Source organism: Diaphorina citri, unplaced genomic scaffold (assembly GCF_000475195.1).
Source record: "Diaphorina citri unplaced genomic scaffold, Diaci psyllid genome assembly version 1.1 scaffold40, whole genome shotgun sequence".
Classification (NCBI taxonomy): domain Eukaryota; kingdom Metazoa; phylum Arthropoda; class Insecta; order Hemiptera; family Psyllidae; genus Diaphorina; species Diaphorina citri.
The window spans coordinates 348,165-367,727 of record NW_007377477.1 but is presented as its reverse complement, the minus strand read 5'-3'; the positions used below and the strand labels follow the sequence as shown (position 1 = coordinate 367,727).

The following is a 19,563-nucleotide window of genomic DNA, read 5'->3' as shown; positions in this document are numbered from 1 at the left end:
GACTATATATTAATGTCTTTGATGATATATCTACGGGCCATGTGCCCGTGTGACATCATTGTGGCACTGTTGTAACAAGGAATGGGCAGATCACGTGTCCATGTGAGGTCATTTTGGCACCTACGGGCCATGTGCCCGTTAGACATCATTGTGGCACTGTTGTAACAAGGAATGGACACATCAAGGTGTCCAAGTGAGGTCATTTTGGCGCCATTGTTTGATCTTCCAAAAGCTTTTAATAGTGACCTTGAATCTGCATTTACCAGAGACGGATTGGTAGAAGGAACTGTACCAACGGAGGTCTTGCAGTCTCAAAATTGAGAGAGAAAAAAAGGAGGATGGAGTAGGAGAAAGCGAACCGTTCCGAGAACGGACCTTATCTGTTTAGGGTAAAGTTCGCGCCGGGCGGGTCCTAGCACCTACAAGGCGGCGATAAGAACTGATGCGTCTGATGCAGGGTACGCACGCGTTATAAAACTCAAAAGCTGTAGACATTGAGGTCAGAGAGACATTAAGGTCAGAGTTAATAGTGGTTCAGTGTTCAGTGAACTGTAGAACTCGCTTAGAAAAACGACGGCTACAGGCTACTGGGTCCCCATAAACCACTACAGTTCCCTTATAACCAAATCTAATGCCCACCACTGAGACGTTCAACGTGTTTGTGGGATTTCATCAAAAGCTGATAAACCGTTCATTAGTTACGGTGCTTCAAAGGACCGATCGTTTGTATAGAACCCGGGACCTTCTGCATAGGAAGCTAGCGCATTACTACTGGACTAACCGTACCCCCTAACATCAGCAACATTAGTTTAATTTAACTAGATAGAATAAACAATTGGTGTAAAATATCTTCAGTACTTACCAATGTACCTAACTGTCTATTTATCAATCAATATAGATACATAGATGAAACATTGATAAGTAGTAGATAGAAGTGTAGCACGGTTTTGGTTGAAGCATTGGATTATTGGTTAACCACACAGCTAGATCTAGTTTAACCAGACTGTTTGCTATGTGTACTATTATACAACAGTATTTTTTGTTTAAAAATAACTTGAAACTTGATCTGTGTTTATGACTGTTGCATTATTGACGAAATAATCGACATTTTGTAGGAAATATCCAGATAAGTTTATGAGTTACATCCTCTATTGCAGAGGTGCTCCAAATTTTCAGAGTCTGACCTACAGTAAAATAAAAATGAACCATGGGGGGTGCTTTCTCGCCCAACCCCCAAATGCGGCCCTGATGGGAGTTACCCCCGGGGCCCAGTTGGGCTCTTAGGCGGCCCTGTTTAGTAACCTCCGTTAACTTCACTCGTTTTCGGAACGGCCGTCTTTTTCCTATCTTGTCTTTCTTCTCTCTTCGGACCTGTATAAAACCTCTTGAAATTGAAACAAAAAGGATATTTGGTAGATATCAAATAAGTTACTAAGTTAGTCAAAAGTGGAAACTGCCAGCATTAAATTCATGTTGAGGTCAACTCAATTTTTTTTTGTTTTTTTTTAATTCGCGAAATTTATTGGACGAAAAAAAAAGAACCTTTTTTTTTACTCTCATTCTTTAATATTTGCATTTGAACCATGATAATATAAATAATAATAATCCATAATATATCTTTTATCAGTAGGTTGAATTTATACAATTTAAAACTATGAGTTCAACTTTGGATTGAATCTTGTAAAGGTCAACTACATTTTTTTTACCATTGTTTTTTGCTCCATCATTCCATTTAGAATTTAACTTGGCCAAAAATTTACTTATAATTCTTTCTAGTAACTTCACACACAGCCTTGTTGATAAATAAACCTGGTCAAAATAAACGATTGATTCATGAAAATTTGTACTTGGCCAAAATAAACGATTTATTCATGAAAATTTGTAATGAAACAATAAGTTGAACTTTGCTTGTACCCTTCCCTACGACACTGCCTCTGCTGTCTGCATCAGTGGCGTGCAACAAAACAGTCGTCGCCGACCCCGTCAGACATTTACAGGTAGGTATTCAGGGTTTTTACGCGACTTGGAAAAGTCATGGCATCTGAAAATCGGCCAAAAAAGTGTTGGAAAAGTCATGGAAAATCGTGCAATTTGAAAGAAAAACCTGAAAAATTAATTGAATTTGCCACTTGGTCAAAAATGAAAAATATTACTTTTACAGGTAAGTATTGCTTGATTGATTTTATGTCTCTGTATAATTGCTAGGGGTTTAAGACTCAACAGACATTTACAGGTAAGTATTCAGGGTTTATACGCGACCTGGAAAAGTCATGGCATCTGAAAATCGGCCAAAAAATGTGTTGGAAAAGTCATGGAAAATCGTGAATATTTGGATGATTTCGATTGGTCGGCGCCGGTATCGGCGGTCAAGGAGGATAAGTTTGAACTCAAATGGAGTGATGATGAGGAGGAGGCACCAGAAGTGGATGTAGACGATGAGAGAGCCCTTCTGGGTGATGAGAAAGGTAAGATTTTGGGAGAAATTGGTTTTAGGGAGTGGCGTTTAGGAGAAATTGAAGGTATCCCAAAAGGAGTACTGGTTCAATTAACCCAAAAGGAGTACTGGTTCAATTAACCCAAAAGGAGTACTGGTTCAATTAAAACGAGGGCTCGTTCGGGCTTCGGCGTCCTCGAAGGTCTGATCGGGCACACGAACATTGCTGGCAAATTTCATCAAATTTAGGCAAACCGATCTAGACTAGTGGCAAGGTAATGTCGAGGTAAAACTTAGAACCACACTTAATTCGTTTTAAATAAACTGAAATGTGGTTGAGGAAATGGAGTGATGATGAGGAGGAGGCACCAGAAGTGGATGTAGACGATGAGAGAGCCCTTCTGGGTGATGAGAAAGGTAAGATTTTGGTTGAAATTGGTTTTTTTTCTGGCAAATTTCATCAAATTTAGGCAAACCGATCTAGACTAGTGGTAAGGTAATGTCGAGGTAAAACTTAGAACCACACTTAATTCGTTTCAAATAAACTGAAATGTGGTTGAAATTGGTTGGCTGGAAAAGCTCCTTTTCGAGAATCGTGCTACACTAAATAAAAACACCCCTAAAGGGGATTTAGCTAAAAATCCTAGCTTAGAGATTTGTTCTTGAACAACTTACAATAATACTACGATATCAACATTTAATACAAGTACTACACAATGATCGAGTTATACATGTGTTAGTAATGTCGGTAGCTCACAATCAACCAAGATCTTTACGCTCTGAATGCTTTCCCGATCTTGAAACCCAAGTTAATTGATTTAAAGTTGTTGTTGTTGACTAAATATGGGATTTAAACTATTAGGATAAGATGAGCCAAATGGGCATTGCCAAACAGTTAGCTACCTCGGTGGTGTAGTAGTCAAGACGGTCTCCTGGTTTTCAGGAGGGCGTGAGTCTACGGGCCATGTGCCCGTTAGACATCATTGTGGCACTGTTGTAACAAGGAATGGGCACATCAAGTGTCCAAGTGAGGTCATTTTGGCACCGTTGTTTGATCTTCCAAAAGCTTTTAATAGTGACCTTGAATCTGCTTCATTTACCAGAGACGGATTGGTAGAAGGAACTGTACCAACGGAGGTCTTGGAGTCTCAAATTGAGAGAAAAAAAAGGAGGATGGAATAGGAGAAAGCCAACCGTTCCGAGAACGGACCTTATCTGTTTAGGGTAAAGTTCGCGCCGGGCGAGACCTAGCACCTACAAGGCGGCGCGCTACCCCCCAAGCTATCTAGGCTGGCAAGCCCATGCTTGGAAAGCGCCTGTGTTTTTTAGACATTCGGCTCAATTTATCAATAATAATTTTCTTCCTGCGAACTGCGAATCATATGTTAATTGGATTATTGGACCATTATTATTTGACTTATTTGGTTTAGTCCTATTTGATCACTTTGACCACTCTCCTGGGGTTTAGTCCTATTTGATCACTTTGACCACTCTCCTGGGGTTTAGTCCTACTTGATCACTTTGACCACTCTCCTGGGGTTTAGTTTTATTTGATCACTTTGACCACTCTCCTGGGGTTTAATCCTATTCGGACAGAATAAATGAGCATTAGTTTAGTTCGCCTAGTTAGCTTGGGAAGTAGCGCGTCTGTCTGCCTTGTAAGCGCCAGGTTGTCGGTTCCATTCCCGCTTGGAGCGAACTTTATGCTAAACAGATAAGGTTTGTTTTCGGATCGGCTGGTTTCCTTCCATCCCGTTCTCTTGGATTTCGGGACGATAAGACCACCACCGCTGCACCGGTCTTACAGTTCTTTCTACATATCCTCAAGTTGTTCATTTATTTATTCAATTCCATGTCAAACTATTAGGATAAGATGAGCCAAATGGGCATTGCCAAACAGTTAGCTACCTCGGTGGTGTAGTAGTCAAGACGGTCTCCTGGTTTTTTGGAGGGCGTGAGTTCAACTCCAGCCGAGGTATGGAATTCAATCCCCAACATTGAGAATTTGATCACTTTGACCACTCTCCTGGGGTTTAATCCTATTCGGACAGAATAAATGAGCATTAGTTTTTTTAGTTCGCCTAGTTAGCTTGGGAAGTAGCGCGTCTGTCTGCCTTGTAAGCGCTAGGTTGTGGGTTCTATTCCCGCTTGGAGCGAACTTTATCCTAAACAGATAAGGTTTGTTTTCGGATCGGCCGGCTTTCTTCCATCCCGTTCTCTTCGATTTCGGGACGGTAAGACCACCACCGCTGCACCGGTCTTACAGTTCTTTCTACATATCCTCAAGTTTTTCATTTATTTATTCAATTCCATGTGTTTTCTGCCCCTCAGATCCCCATGCTGTCGACCCGGATGACAAACCCGACCCCACCCCTCCCCCCACCGACTCCCCTGGCTCGATGGACATCATGGCTCAGCAGCTCAAGTTTGTCGCCTGTCTCAAGATCCTGATGGAAGAGTTAAGCACGCTCGCGACTGGTTACGAAGTGGATGGTGGCGAGTTGAGGTACCATCTGTATTTGTGGTTGGAGAGGGAAGTGGAGGTTTGGATACCTCTGTGGTTTTTAAGATAGAAGTTACATTGTCTTCTATTAAATTATTCACAGATAGTCTAATCCGCAATTTGTTCGAGGTTAATTCGCGGTGTATTCGTGGTATCCGCGGTTCGTTCGCGGTATCCGCGTATAGTTCGCGGTATCCACGGTTTGTTCGCGGTATTCTCGGTTTGTTCGCGGTATCCGCTGTTTGTTCGCGGTATTTGCGGTTTCGCGGTATTTGCGGTTTGTTCACGGTATCTGTGGTTTGTTCACGGTATCCGTGGTTTGTTCGCGGCATCCGCGTTTTTTTCGCGGTATCCGCGGTTTGTTCGCGGCATCCGCGGTTTTTTCGCTTTATTACTATTGTAATAATAAAGGAAGGACGGACTAAAAAGTCACATAATAAAATACGGCTTAGGCCTCTGCTTTTATCAGTTTCTCATTTGAATCGTTCCCAGAAAGAAAGGCCTATGTTATTTTTTGGTCCCTATTTACATAGAGACGCGAGTAAAGGGCCTTTTCTGTCTCATTCTCACAGTATAAACAGGGTATCGATACGTTATTATCAAACTGGTGCAGGAACACTTGCAGGAGTTTCTCAATGTAGCTGGAATTGAACTAACTGGTAAGCTACTTTTTTAAGAGGTTTGATAGAGGGAACTGTAACTGCTAAGGTCTCATAGTCTCGAAAGCGAAGAGAGAAGGAAGACGGATAAGAAAAAGCCAGCCTTTCCGAGAACGAACCTTATCCGTTCAGGATAAAATCCGCCCCGGGCGGGAATCGAACCTGCGGCCTAGCGCTTTAAGCTCCTTAATCCTCTTAAATATGATTTTATTCCCCAATTGCCAGCCCAGTTACCTTGAAAGATAGCGTGACTGCCTTGCAAACGGTAAATCGAGGGTTCAAATTCCGCGAAAAATGAGGGCGATTTTTTTTTGTCTACCCCGGTAATCGAACCCAGGCTAACTTTTAACCTTTGAATTCCGGAATTTCCAGAGCTCTCGTGAATTTTAGTGCGATTTTTTTGTCTACCCCGGGAATCGAACCCAGGCTAACTCTATTATCCCGTTTGAATTTCAGAACTCCCGGTCAGTTCGCCGCTGATCCATGGCGTCATCCGAGTGGTGGGCCAATGGCAGGAGGTCCTCAAGGAAGAACTGGAAGCCCGGGGCCCTGTTCCCGTGGACTATGTGCCGGGCTGCTACGTGGAGCAGACCTCATCCGGGCCCGCGCTCAACAAATACAAGTCCCTCCTCGAGAAGGGGAACACGCCTTTCCAGTAAGTTGACACCGGACCTTTTTTCTCGTATAAGGACAGAACATTATTAGGTTTTTTTTTGAGCATAAGGACATAAAGAGCATAAGCACAAAGAGCTTTTTTATACCTCGGCTTTTCACTGAAATTTCAACTGCGCGATTTTTTTTTCTCTCCCCCCCCCCTGAATTCATCTTAGAACTGTGAAAAAATAAATAATGTAATTTATTGTTGTTTTCCAATAAGTTCTAATTTTTCGTCCAAAGAAGGCTAAAAAGTTTCGAACCAAGTTTATAGAGATGTCAAATTTCAATATCCAAATAATTTCAGAGAGAAATGACACAGTGAAAAAATAAATAATGTTACTTAATATTTTCCAATGATTTCTAATTTTTTTTGTCCATAGCTTCGAAGTTTCGACTTATCGAATTGATTTCATAGCACTTTTAAATTTCCATATTTAAGGATTTTCAGACAAAAATTAATTCTGTGTGTTTCCAATAGGCCTCATCTACAAAAATGTGTTTATTGTTCGTCTTTTTGATTTCAGTCCTACTATGAAGCAGACAGCCCCAGCACGTCGACTATGGAGTTTCCTGGTACGACAGGAGTCGGTGCAAGATGTGTTTATTCGCTGTGTATTCGGTAAGTAAAATCATGTACTACGATGTATTAAAGAGAAGGTGAAAAAAATCCTTTATCGATATTAAACCCCAATCCCTTGACTTTCTGCGTGACTTTCCCCTGACTTTTGTGCATGACTTTTCGATTTCATTTTCAGATCGGTTCTCTACAGCGTGAAGACAGCGTGAGTAGTGACCAAGGATCGCCGGGAATGTGGAACGCCATGCGCTCCATCACAAATCAACGCATGCGTCTCAACATGAAGATTCTCGGCCAGTTCGGTAGTCAGCCGGGAACCCCGCAGATCAAAGAGGACAAGCCGACGTACCGGGAACAGTTCCTGTCCCCGGAAATGAGCATGGTGTCTTATTTCCTCAATAAGGTAAGTGATAGGATTCCCGATCAGCCGGGAACCCCACAGATCAAAGAGTTATAGGATTCCCGGCCTGTTTGGTAGTCAGCCGGGAACCCCGCAGATCAAAGAGGGCAAGTCGAATCAAAAGGAACTAGCTCTTCTCACGACTTTACCTTTAGCCATAGGTCGCACAAATTTTGCAGACAGCTTCCATAATTAATGATGGTGATTAGTGGCCATTCGGCCATGGAGGTTGCATACCCTTGGGATCAATTTAATTTGAGGGAACCATTTACTTTCGGAAATTGTTTTCTTATTTCTAATCTTTATTGAATTAAGTACAACAATTTACTTGAGAATTAGACAGAAAAACACTTTCAGCTTTATTAATAATAATTAATAAAAGACATTAATAAAAGCTAGAAACTTTGGATACAAAAACCGGCATCATAACAGAAGATTTCTCATGAGGGCTACCGCGCCACAATAGATTGACCAGTTAGAAAGGACAAAAAGGTCCGTTCACACCTTTTTTTAACACGCGAAGCCCCCGGGGGGTGGAGGGGGGCGAAGCCCCCCTCCCGAGCACGAAGTGCGAGTTATTATATAACAACAACATATTAGGGCCCAAAACCCCAACAAAATCGATGTTTGGGAAATCGTAGTGTTGGCTCATCGTTGGGAGAATGGTTGGCCCATCATTGACAAATGGTTACATGGTTGGAAAACTGTTGGCCAACGGTAAGACAGCGCGCCAACCACTAAAATATAACGTAAGGCCAACGAATACCCAACTGTCGAGTCGTGAGTTCCCACTTGTGAGTTTCATCCGATTTTTTCCCCGAATGTCCTGTAGGCAATGTAATTTAAACGTTCCCACTACACACGACACGATTTTTTCTTCCTGAACGACTCAAAATGTCCTTGTAGGCAATGTAATTTAAACGTTCCAACTTACGAACAAGTGGGAACGGGTCTTAACCACATTCGATAAAATAGTTCGTAAATTCGTAGAAGCTTAACCCATCCTTTAGGGCTGCCTAGCATCTACACCTAAGCCTCACATTGGGCTTTTTGTGAATGGATCAAATAGTTACTCACTGGTAAGCGTGCCCTTGTACATATCGACCACAACCCACATGACCACAGATGAGACAAATCCATAGAGACTCCGCAGACATACACTCCAGACACTTGTTATCTGCCACCACTTCCGGAGTCTGCACATACCGACACACTGGACAACTGAAAGAGATAAGTGACGTAGTGGTCAGATTCGTATAAGCTTAACCCAGCCTTTGGGGCAGTTGCACCTACACCTAAGCCTCAGAGTGGGCTTTTTGTGTATGAAGTTAAGCTGTTTCCTAACTAAGCTCGAAGATCTATGCGATCTTCAGTAGCTTTTTAGTTAGGTGTTTTCCATGGGTGTCTTGCGGAGACTTCCCAGATCTAATAGACTGCGGTCTGTCATACAGTCGGAACGTGTGCTTATCTCTCCTTCAGACGTCAATGACACGATTTATATCCCAGTTAATCTTTTCTTCCGACGTCGATGGCCCGGTTTATCTTTTCTTCCGACGTCGATGGCCCGGTTTATCTTTTCTTCCGACGTCGATGCCCGGGTTTACCGCCGTCCTGACTAGGGGTTTTCAACCCCCCCCCCCCCCAATACGGCCCTGTAAGCAAGGTCCTATTATTAAGGTATTTGTTGTTTTTAAAATATTGCACCAAATAAATACATAAGATCTTGTTTTAACTGCAGGTGTAAAAGGACTTTTAAATCCTACTGGGGCAGGATAAATAAGGCACATTCCATTCTATCCTATATATCCTATCTATTCTCTTACCTTGTATCACCCCATTTCTTACCTTGTATCACCCCATTTCAGGAGACAGCCCGCATGGAAACTGTGATTGCACAGAATGGTAAGTATACCATCAACACTTTCATCCATCCGCTCCAAACACACCGGACAGGTGGGCAGTTCAGTGCAGTGGGCTGGGGGGTCTGCAGCAGACTCGCCCAATATCTCAATGTGTGATATAAATACTAGATGGCAGCACAGGTCCGGCTCGAGTGAGCTGAAGCAGATCCCGTTGTAGGAGGTGAAAAATTCAGCGGCTGATTCATGGGACCTGGGCCAAGAAAAAAAAATGTGTATTATAGGACAAAAAAGTAAAAAAATAATAAAAAAAACTTCAATGTATAATAACCTGACCGTCCTGGATTTCCGACTGGTTCTCAGCTTTGGCTATCGTGTTCTGAGCTTCCAGATAGAACATGATGTCTCGCAGTTGATCCTTGAGCTCAGCTGTCTCCTGAAATAGAGAAGGTAATAGATCATTGAATTTGCGAAGGGCATCCACGCGTAAGACTTGAAGCCAAAACCAAAGCGATCACCCTAGTCAGGGCTGATTGAGAGGCTGACGAAAAACGCCGACCTCGTATGTACACGAAAAAAGGCGAAGAAGAAGAATAGATTATTAAATTTACAACTCATAAGTCAAAATAGACCAGACTTAGGTAAGGTTTTAAAGTCAAAGAGCAGAAAGAAATGAGTAACTAGAGGAGTTTTTCTTCTACGACTTCTAGATCCCGAGATACGATTTTAAAAATATCGCTTTTTTTAACCGGTAAACAACTGGCTTTCTTCTATCTACAGCTCTTCGATTTCGGGACGATAAGACCTCCATTGTTACAATTCCCTCTATCAATCCTCTTGGAGGAAAAATCGCCAAGTTAGAAGCTACGGGTCCTGGGGTTCGATTACCCCTGGGGCGAACTTTAATCTAAACAGATAAGATTCGTTCTCGCTACTGACTAGTTCCAAAGTTAGGGACCGCAAAAATTTGGGAGTCTCTGCAACTTACTCTCTGCTTCTCCTCCTTCAAAGCGGTCATTTCAGCTTCCAGTTTGGACACCTTGGCTTGCCAGTCCTTCTGATTCTGTCGGAGTGCTGCACTCATTTGTCTTTCTTCTGACAGCTCGGCCTGGATTGAGGACAGCTTGCTAGACATGGTCTGAACCTGAGGGTGAAATTGAGGGTGTTTTTTTTTTTTTCATCTGAAGCGGCCCCGAAAGGTATTTTGGGGGGGGGGGGAGGATAACCACTATAGGTACTCTTAGATGTTACCTACCTGAATGTAAGCAGAGCCATGTATTGATTGAGAGACCCATCCCGTACTATACGAATGTGTCGGATTTGTTCAGCACAAGATGCTGTAAATGTTAGCAAATCGTGACAGGTCATTGTGGATGGAACAGCAAGAATACAAACTGTGTGACACTGCTGTGATGCATTTTCAATGGATGTTAGTTTGCTGGAAAAAAAGGATACATTTTATTACTAATAGGGGATCTTTGCACCACCAGGAGACTGAAAAGTGTCTTATTACTAATGTTCACAGGGGATTTTTTCATGATTATTTTAAGGGGGCTTTTCCACTCAACCAACAAATAATAGATAGGTATTGTTTTTAAAATAGTCCCTCCATTCACCCCTGCTGGACAATGGAAAGGGGCACCTGCTGACTTTTGCCTTGATCCCCCAATAATAAATACATACTAATAAAATCAAGAAGATTACATTCATTATCTTACTTTTCTTTGTATAAATGAAGAATTCCCTTGGTGATTTCAACAAAAGGATTGCCCGACACAAAATTAATCTCTTCCTCTCCCTCATGTGGAATAGTTGACGGGAACAAAGGTTCAAACTTCTCTTGCTTTTTGTCTTCACCAGAACTCATTGGGAAGGTTTCCACTTTGAGATCTTTCATTTCTCTTTTTCCACGAGAGGCTTTGTTGATGGGAAATGGAAATTTCTTTGAATTCTTATCTGAAAGGAAAGAATAACAATATATTGGGCGAGTCTGCTGCAGACCCCCCAGCCCACTGCACTGAACTGCCCACCTGTCCGGTGTGTTTGGAGCGGATGGATGAAAGTGTCGATGGCATACTTACCATTCTGTGCAATCACAGTTTCCATGCGGGCTGTCTTCTGAAATGGGGTGATACAAGGTAAGAAATGGGGTGATACAAGGTAAGAGAATAGATAGGATAGAATGGAATGTGCCTTATTTATCCTGCCCCAGTAGGATTTAAAAGTCCTTTTACACCTGCAGTTATGTATATATTTGGTGCAATATTTTAAAAACAACAAATACCTTAATAATAGAACCTTGCTTACAGGGCCGTATTGGGGGGGGGAGGTTGAACACCACTGTTTTAAATTCATTTATCTCTGGATCTATGTATATAAGATCTTATGTATATATTTGGTGCAATATTTTAAAAACAACAAATACCTTAATAATAGAACCTTGCTTACAGGGCCGTATTGGGGGGGGGAGGTTGAACACCACTGTTTTAAATTCATTTATCTCTGGATCTAGAAGTCTCCGCAAGACACCCATGGAAAACACCTAACTAAAAAGCTACTGAAGATCGCATAGATCTTCGAGCTTAGTTAGGAAACAGCTTAACTTCATACACAAAAAGCCCACTCTGAGGCTTAGGTGTTGGGGCAACTGTCCCAAAGGCTGGGTTAAGCTTATACGAATCTGACCACTACGTCACTTATCTCTTTCAGTTGTCCAGTGTGTCGGTATGTGCAGACTCCGGAAGTGGTGGCAGATAACAAGTGTCTGGAGTGTATGTCTGCGGAGTCTCTATGGATTTGTCTCATCTGTGGTCATGTGGGATGTGGTCGATATGTACAAGGGCACGCTTACCAGTGAGTAACTATTTGATCCATTCACAAAAAGTCCAATCTGAGGGTTAGGTGTTGGGGCCAGACAGCCCTAAAGGATGGGTTATGCTCCTACGAATTTACGAACTATTTGATCGGATGTGGTTAAGACCCGTTCCCACTTGTTCGTAAGTTGGAACGTTTAAATTACATTGCCTACAAGGATATTTTGAGTCGTTCAGGAGGAAAAAATCGTGTCGTGTGTAGTGGGAACACGCTCATTTAAATGACATTACCTACAGGACATTCGGGGAAAAAATCGGATGAAACTCACAAGTGGGAACTCACGACTCGACAGTTGGGTATTTGTTGGCCTTACGTTATATTTTGGTGGTTGGCGCGCTGTCTTACCGTTGGCCAACAGTTTTCCAACCATGTAACCATTTGTCAACGATGCCAACCATTCTACCAACGATGAGCCAACACTACAATTTCCCAAACATCGATTTTGTTGGGGTTTTGGGCCCTAATATGTTGTTGTTATCTAATACTTGAGATGGACTGTTATGTCATTTTTTGGGCCGCAGTCTATTAGATCTGGGTCTGTCAGACAGTCAGAGCGTGAATGGCGGGTATAAGCATAACGTGACACTGGAATTTTCCTTTAAAGCACTTTAACTCTACGGACAGTAGGTCGTTCGCGCTGATATCCCTAGGTTATGTTAGGTTGAACAGATTGAGGGTTTTGAGGTATAAGAATAGAGAATCGACACCTTCAACATCATCAGATAAGGAGGGAGGTGAGGGCAAAGAGGAGCGAATGTGGGCATGAGTGACACGTACCCTAAATTTCAGCTTCCCATCTTTAGCCGTTCAAAAAATATTCAGGGGTCCCCGGACTTTTGAAACACTCTGTATATTTAGGATACTTGAGATGGACTGTTATGTCATTTTTTGGGCTCAAATATAGGTTGACATAAAAATCGTCCCTTTTCCTCGTTCACAGACATTTCTTAGACACAGCTCATTGCTACGCCATGCAGCTTGGTAACAACAGAGTATGGGACTATGTGGGCGATAACTTTGTACATCGACTTCTGCAGAACAAGGGCGATGGAAAACTAGTGGAAGGAACTCCTACCAAACCAGATGTAAGTAATATGAAAGAAGGGGTTGAGTGGATTGGAACATATCACATGCCTTCAGGCGCACTCCATTTGTCAAGGGCCTAGGTTTTCTTTGCCCTTGGGATCAATTTAATTTGAAGGTTTTTTTGACTTATGAACTTATAATAGAGGGACCTATACCTGCTGAGGACTTATCGTCGCAAAATCGAAGGGAGAACGAGGACAGGATAGGAGGAAGCCCGCCGTTCCGAGAACGAATCTTACAATGTTGTTGTTTTTGTTTATTTTAAAATTTTTGATCAGTTGTTCTGAAAATGCCATCAGGAGCTGTGCGAAACATGTCAACCATTTTATAATTTGTAATCTTTGTATAGTAACCCTATGTATCTATTATAAATATACAATCTCAAATAGTCCAAGTCAAGTGAAGACATAGTATATTCAATCCCACCTCTAGAATCTTATGTCAGACGGGAGTCCAACCCGCGATCTAGATGAGAGTCTTACAAGGTATGCGCCCAACCCTCCAAGCTAACCAGTCTGTCTTTATGTTATGTTGTGTTGTTGTAGCGGTGTAGCTACACCGAGGGGGGTTGATAGTCTCTAGTCTCTACTCTAGTCATGATTACTTGGCCCGTCCCGAACCGCAGTCAACCATCATGAGGACCTGTGCTTTTTCTTTGAAGCCTGATAAACCCATGATAACCTTCAGCTAGCCACGCTGGTTAGGGTTTGGCTGTTCTGATCCCTATTTATAGTCCCACAGCAAGGCTTTATGTTATGAAAGCTAAGCAATAATTAGACTTACTTTATCATGGATATGTAGATCCAATTGTAAGGACTTGAGGGTATGTAAGAACTAAGCAGATCCCTATTTATAGTCCCACAGCAAGGCTTTATGTTATGAAAGCTAAGCAATAATTAGACTTACTTTATCATGGATATGTAGATCCATGATTGTAAGGACTTGAGGGTATGTAAGAACTAAGCATTTTTTTCACTTCTCCTTCAGGACCTAGGAGAAAAGATGGATGCCGTTCAGTTGGAGTTCACCTATCTTCTCACATCCCAGCTCGACTCTCAGCGGCTATTCTTCGAGGATCGCATGGTTCACTTGGAGCAGGCGGCTCAGAAATCCACCGCCCAGCTGCGGGAGAAGGCGAAACGACTGACGGAAGAAAACCAGACGCTCAGTGGAAAGCTGAGTCAGGTGTCAAAGGAAAAGGTTGCACTCGAGAAAAAAGTAAGTGTTTGAAATAAAGTTTAGATAAGTGCTTCTTCAGTCCCAAACTTAAACTACATCTTCAGTCCCAAACTATTGATTTTTGTTCTTCTTCTTCTTCTTCTTCTTCTTCTTCTTCTTCTTTTTATTTGATTTTTTTTTTATTCAAAATGTTTTAAATTTTTGACTTTGGTCCATTTACTTGCGCATAATTTGCTAACTGTCATTTCTAGAGACTTTATTTGTACACATCTCATTTTAATCAGGGGGAAACATTTTCTACTGGGTTTCATTTTATTGACATCATCAGGGGCGGCCTCAGGGGGTCAACTTTGAAATTTTACGTAAGAACTTCCAACTTTTAACACAGCATTTATTTTAATGTGTATACTTGAAGTCCTGGATGTGTATTTAGGTACCTCCCTGTTTAAATTTGGTATCCATTATCTTTCTATCATTATTGGCAAACTTTTTTTTGTCGACCAACATTCGCGAAATGATTAGCTGCTTGTGATGAAGGAGGTTTTACATACTATAATGAATTGGTGTGGTCTCATTTTAATCAGGGGGAAACATTTTCTACTGGGTTTCATTTTATTGACATCATCAGGGGCGGCCTCAGGGGGTCAACTTTGAAATCTTATATTATAAAAACAATTTTACATAAGAACCTCCAACTTTGAACACAGCATTTATTTTAATGTGTATACTTGAAGTCCTGGATGTGTATTTAGGTACCTCCCTGTTTAAATTTGGAGGTTTTACATACTAGAATGAATTGATGTGTATAATTCTTGATTTAGATAAAATTTGACATTGGAATACCATTACCAGATCTTTGCAGGATACATACTTACAAAAAAAGTGCCTTGAGGAACTATGAACATCAATGTTTTTTTTTTTTTTTCCAAGTAGGATTAGGTTCTCGTACTATTCAATGTCCGTATTACTTTGATATGTAAATGAATTTTTTCTTCCAAAAACTCCTAAATTCTGTAAATTTTACACTGGATTTTGCGTTTTCCTATTTCGACTACCCCTCATAACAAGTTAAACATAATAATAATGACATTAAGTCATCATTAGATTTGTTTTGATTAATTTTATTCTATTTCAAGGTTTTACATACTTTTTTTTTATCGACCTTGGCCTCAAGAAATGAGATCCATATTACCATATTGGTATTATTTCTCTTATTTTATTATTATTTATTTTGGTATCAAAATACAATATCCTATCTATGTTTATTTCTGGTTGATTGATCGCCTCATCAAGGCGTAATAGACAGGTGGCAAAGTGGTCAAGACGCTCACCTGGTAATTAGGAGGGCGTGGGTTCAATTCCAGCCAAGGTATGGAATTTTATCATCACCATTTTTACAGGATTTGACTACGGTAAAAGTAGCCTACTCCTAAATTTGAGGGAATCTTTGTTCCCATTCGAGCAGTATAATTAAGCAATATTATTTATTTTTGAAGTCCGTAGGTAACTGAGATTTAAGAAGGCTGTTAGTATTTCTCTAGTATCTACTGCGAAAAGCTCTCTGAGCTTTATGAAAATTAGTTCTAATTTTTCTTGTGTTTCAAAAAATCTTCAAAAGGGTCAGTTTCTCGACACATAAATTGCGCCTCATCAAGGCGTAATAGACAGGTGGCAAAGTGGTCAAGACGCTCGCCTGGTAATTAGGAGGGCGTGGGTTCAATTCCAGCCAAGGTATGGAATTTTATCCTCACCATTTTTACAGGATTTGACTACGGTAAAAGTAGCCTAAGTACTCATAAATTTGAGGGAATCTTTGTTCCCATTCGAGCAGTATAATTAAGCAATATTATTTATTTTTGAGGTCCGCAGGTAACTGAGATTTAAGAAGGTTGTTAGTATTTCTCTAGTATCTACTGCGAAAATATCTCTGAGCTTTATGAAAATAAGTTCTAATTTTTCTTGTGTTTCAAAAATCTTCAAAGGGTCAGTTTCTCGACACATAAATAGAACACCACGACCATTGTTCAGCTGAAACATAAAATTCACTTCGTTCAGTTAATCTCACTTCTCTTTTCCCTTCAGTTTCAGTGACGGCGGCTCAAGCTCAGACCGCCTCGGCGGATGATTTCGATTGGTCGGCGCCGGTATCGGCGGTCAAGGAGGATAAGTTTGAACTCAAATGGAGTGATGATGAGGAGGAGGCACCAGAAGTGGATGTAGACGATGAGAGAGCCCTTCTGGGTGATGAGAAAGGTAAGATTTTGGGAGAAATTGGTTTTAGGGAGTGGCGTTTAGGAGAAATTGAAGGTATTATGTGGGGGTCCTTGTCCATTCGAGCTCCAAAAACCCAGTTTTTTTGGTTTTTTGGCTTCATGGTTTTCTGGACAAAATTTGCACCACCATTTTCGTGTTCCTGGTAAAAAGAACTTTAATTTGATATGTAGGTCGACCAGGTTTGGATAAGTCCTTCTATGGGGACAGACAGACCGACAGACAGACGACACCGAAGCGAATACAATAGTCCGTCCCCTATACCTTTTATTATTAGTAATAATAAAGGAAGGACGGACTAAAAATAGCAAAATTTCACCCAGAGGCTCTCTTTCAGATAACCATTGAAATAAGTGGCCTGTGACAGCAAGTGTGGACGTCCAAAGCGGAATTTCTTTGGTTCAGCCATGTTTAATATTAAAAAGTCACATAATAAAATACGGCTTGGGCCTCTGCTTTTATCAGTTTCTCATTTGAATCGTTCCCAGAAAGAAATGCCCATGTTATTTTTTGGTCCCTATTTACATAGAGACGCGAGTGAAGGGCCTTTTCTGTCCCATTCTCACAGTATAAACCGGGTAATTTCTATTCTAACAAACTGTTGCATTGTCTGTTTCACAGTTGCAACACGTACCAGACGGTCTACACAGGTGGCGTAGACAACCTGGCCTCCTTCAGTAATAGTCACCTAATAGCGTCCAACCATAGGAAACGACGCTACAGTATAGATGAGCCAGTACAAGTGTGTACACCGCCTGCCCGATGGCCTGGTAAGTCAGAGGTCCTGGGTTCGAATCCCGAGTATAATAATATAATATAAGGTGACTAATAATAATAGTTATAGCGTCCGACCATAGGAAACGACGCTACAGTATAGACGAGCCAGTACAAGTGTGTACACCGCCTGCCCGATGGCCTGGTAAGTGAGGGGTCCTGGGTTCGAATCCCGTTCTGGTCTCATTAATAGAAAAGAACGGGCTAGGTTATCCGTCCTTTGTACAGCAAAAACTGTGTACACCGCCTGCCCGATGGCCTGGTAAGTGAGGGGTCCTGGGTTCGAATCCCGTTCTGGTCTCATTAATAGAAAAGAACGGGCTGGGTTACCCGTCCTTTGTACGGCAAAAAGGGGATGTATCGATCGATACCATATTTCTTTATTCGGGGGTTCGTACAATTTTCTTGACTATTTAACATCTTCAGTCCCAAACTATTGATTTTTGTTCTTCTTCTTTTTATTTGATTTTTTTTTTTCTTTCAAAATGTTTTTATTCGGGGGTTCGTACAATTTTCTTGACTATTTAACATCTTCAGTCCCAAACTATTGATTTTTGTTCTTCTTCTTTTTATTTGATTTATTATTACTATTTTTTTTTCAAAATGTTTGAAATTTTTGACTTTGACTTTGGTCCATTTACTTGCGCATAATTTGCTAACTGTCATTTCTAGAGACTTTATTTGTACACCAATCGATTCCTCGTGAAAAGTTACATTAGAACTCTTGTTTTCCATCAAAACCAAGTTGAAATATTTGGAGATATCACAGAGAGGAGAGAGGGATCAGAGAACCTTCCAATCTGAAAGCAGAAGAGAGAATGAGCTCTGACAAAAATCTAGGTATGAAGAAACCTCCCCTTGACCCCCTACTACCAAAATACAAGTAGGGGGTCAGGGGAAATGTAGGGGGTTAAGGGGAGGATTCTCCTACATTTTGACTGGGTTTGGATACCTCTGTGGTTTTTAAGATAGAAGTTACATTTGTCTTCTATTAAATTATTCACAGATAGTCTAATCCGCAATTTGTTCCTTCCAATCTGAAAGCAGAAGAGAGAATGAGCTCTGACAAAAATCTAGGTATAAAGAAACCTCCCCTTGACCCCCTACTACCAAAATACAAGTAGGGGGTCAGGGGAAATGTAGGGGGTCAAGGGGAGGATTCTCCTACATTTTGACTGGGTTTGGATACCTCTGTGGTTTTTAAGATAGAAGTTACATTGTCTTCTATTAAATTATTCACAGATAGTCTAATCCGCAATTTGTTCGTGGTATTAGCGGTTTGTTCGAGGTTAATTCGCGGTGTATTCGTGGTATCCGCGGTTCGTTCGCGGTATCCGCGTATAGTTCGCGGTATCCACGGTTTGTTCGCGGTATCCTCGGTTTGTTCGCGGTATCCACGGTTTGTTCGCGGTATTTGCGGTTTGTTCACGGTATCCGCGGTTTGTTCGGGGTATCTGCTGTTTGTTCGCGGTATCCGCTGTTGTTCTTGATATTCTGCGGTTGTTCGCGGTATCCGCGGTTTGTTCGCGGTATCCGCGGTTTGTTCGCGGTATCCGCGGTTTGTTCGCGGTATCCGCGGTTCGTTCGCGGTATCCGCGGTTCATTTTATTTCCTGGATTTTATATTTTGCTTCAGATGTCAAGAATTTTCCCATATGAAGTATTTAGATATATCTTGCTATAGATGTCATGTTACATGCGAAAACACATAGGTAAGAGTGTACAATTTATTTGAAAACCGAAAGACAACTTTACATTTCAACGGTTAGATCGAGAATGAAAAATCCTTCTACAACACAACTACCTGAAAACTTTCTCTGTGGCGTATAATATCTCTAGTAGCGCGGTCAAACTTTCTTGACTTGGCGGGGCGGACGGCGGAGCGCTATCGCGCTCCTTAAATCTCGGTCGGGAATTCCCCAAATATCAACCGGCCCCTACATTCCTCCCCTTCTTCATATCCATTCTCCATATCTCCGGGGAGGTCTTGTTTCTCTGGTGTGGTCAGGGCGCTCGCCTGGTAAACAGGAGGGCGTGGGTTCAATCCCAGCCGAGGTATGGAATTTTATCCTCAATATAATCTGAGAAATAATTGACCACAGTAATAGTAGTAGCCTACTACTGGAGTAAAGGGACTTTTCAGTCCTATGCGAGCAGTATAAATAAGCACTATACCACAGTAATAGTAGTAGCCTACTACTGGAGTAAAGGGACTTTTCAGTCCTATGCGAGCAGTATAAATAAGCACTATTATTATTATTTTTAAGCCAGACACTTGTGAGCAGCCTAAG

At 41.5% G+C, this 19,563-nt stretch overlaps 3 protein-coding genes across 3 annotated transcripts; 2 read left to right on the top strand and 1 right to left on the bottom strand.

Annotated features, from left to right (window-relative positions):
• Positions 1 to 2,311: 2,311 nt before the first annotated feature.
• On the top strand, positions 2,312 to 7,287 carry LOC103513521 (dmX-like protein 2). Its single transcript, XM_026826419.1, has 8 exons — positions 2,312 to 2,465; positions 4,766 to 4,977; positions 5,430 to 5,454; positions 5,519 to 5,596; positions 6,053 to 6,251; positions 6,778 to 6,872; positions 6,906 to 6,910; positions 7,009 to 7,287. Exons 1-8 carry the CDS (start codon positions 2,312 to 2,314, stop codon positions 7,285 to 7,287), a joined length of 1,047 nt encoding a protein of 348 aa, XP_026682220.1.
• Positions 7,288 to 8,288: 1,001 nt separating this feature from the next.
• Positions 8,289 to 11,062, bottom strand: LOC103513511 (BRCA1-associated protein-like). The gene is made up of 4 exons (XM_008478350.2): positions 10,808 to 11,062; positions 10,345 to 10,527; positions 9,076 to 9,342; positions 8,289 to 8,451 (listed from the first exon to the last, which is right to left on the bottom strand). Exons 1-4 carry the CDS (start codon positions 10,984 to 10,986, stop codon positions 8,304 to 8,306), a joined length of 777 nt encoding a protein of 258 aa, XP_008476572.1. The 5' UTR covers positions 10,987 to 11,062; the 3' UTR covers positions 8,289 to 8,303.
• Positions 11,063 to 11,072: 10 nt separating this feature from the next.
• LOC103513501 (BRCA1-associated protein) lies at positions 11,073 to 14,294 on the top strand. The gene is made up of 4 exons (XM_026826569.1): positions 11,073 to 11,227; positions 11,799 to 11,942; positions 12,904 to 13,048; positions 14,037 to 14,294. Exons 1-4 carry the CDS (start codon positions 11,142 to 11,144, stop codon positions 14,277 to 14,279), a joined length of 618 nt encoding a protein of 205 aa, XP_026682370.1. The 5' UTR covers positions 11,073 to 11,141; the 3' UTR covers positions 14,280 to 14,294.
• The last annotated feature ends 5,269 nt before the right edge of the window (positions 14,295 to 19,563 follow it).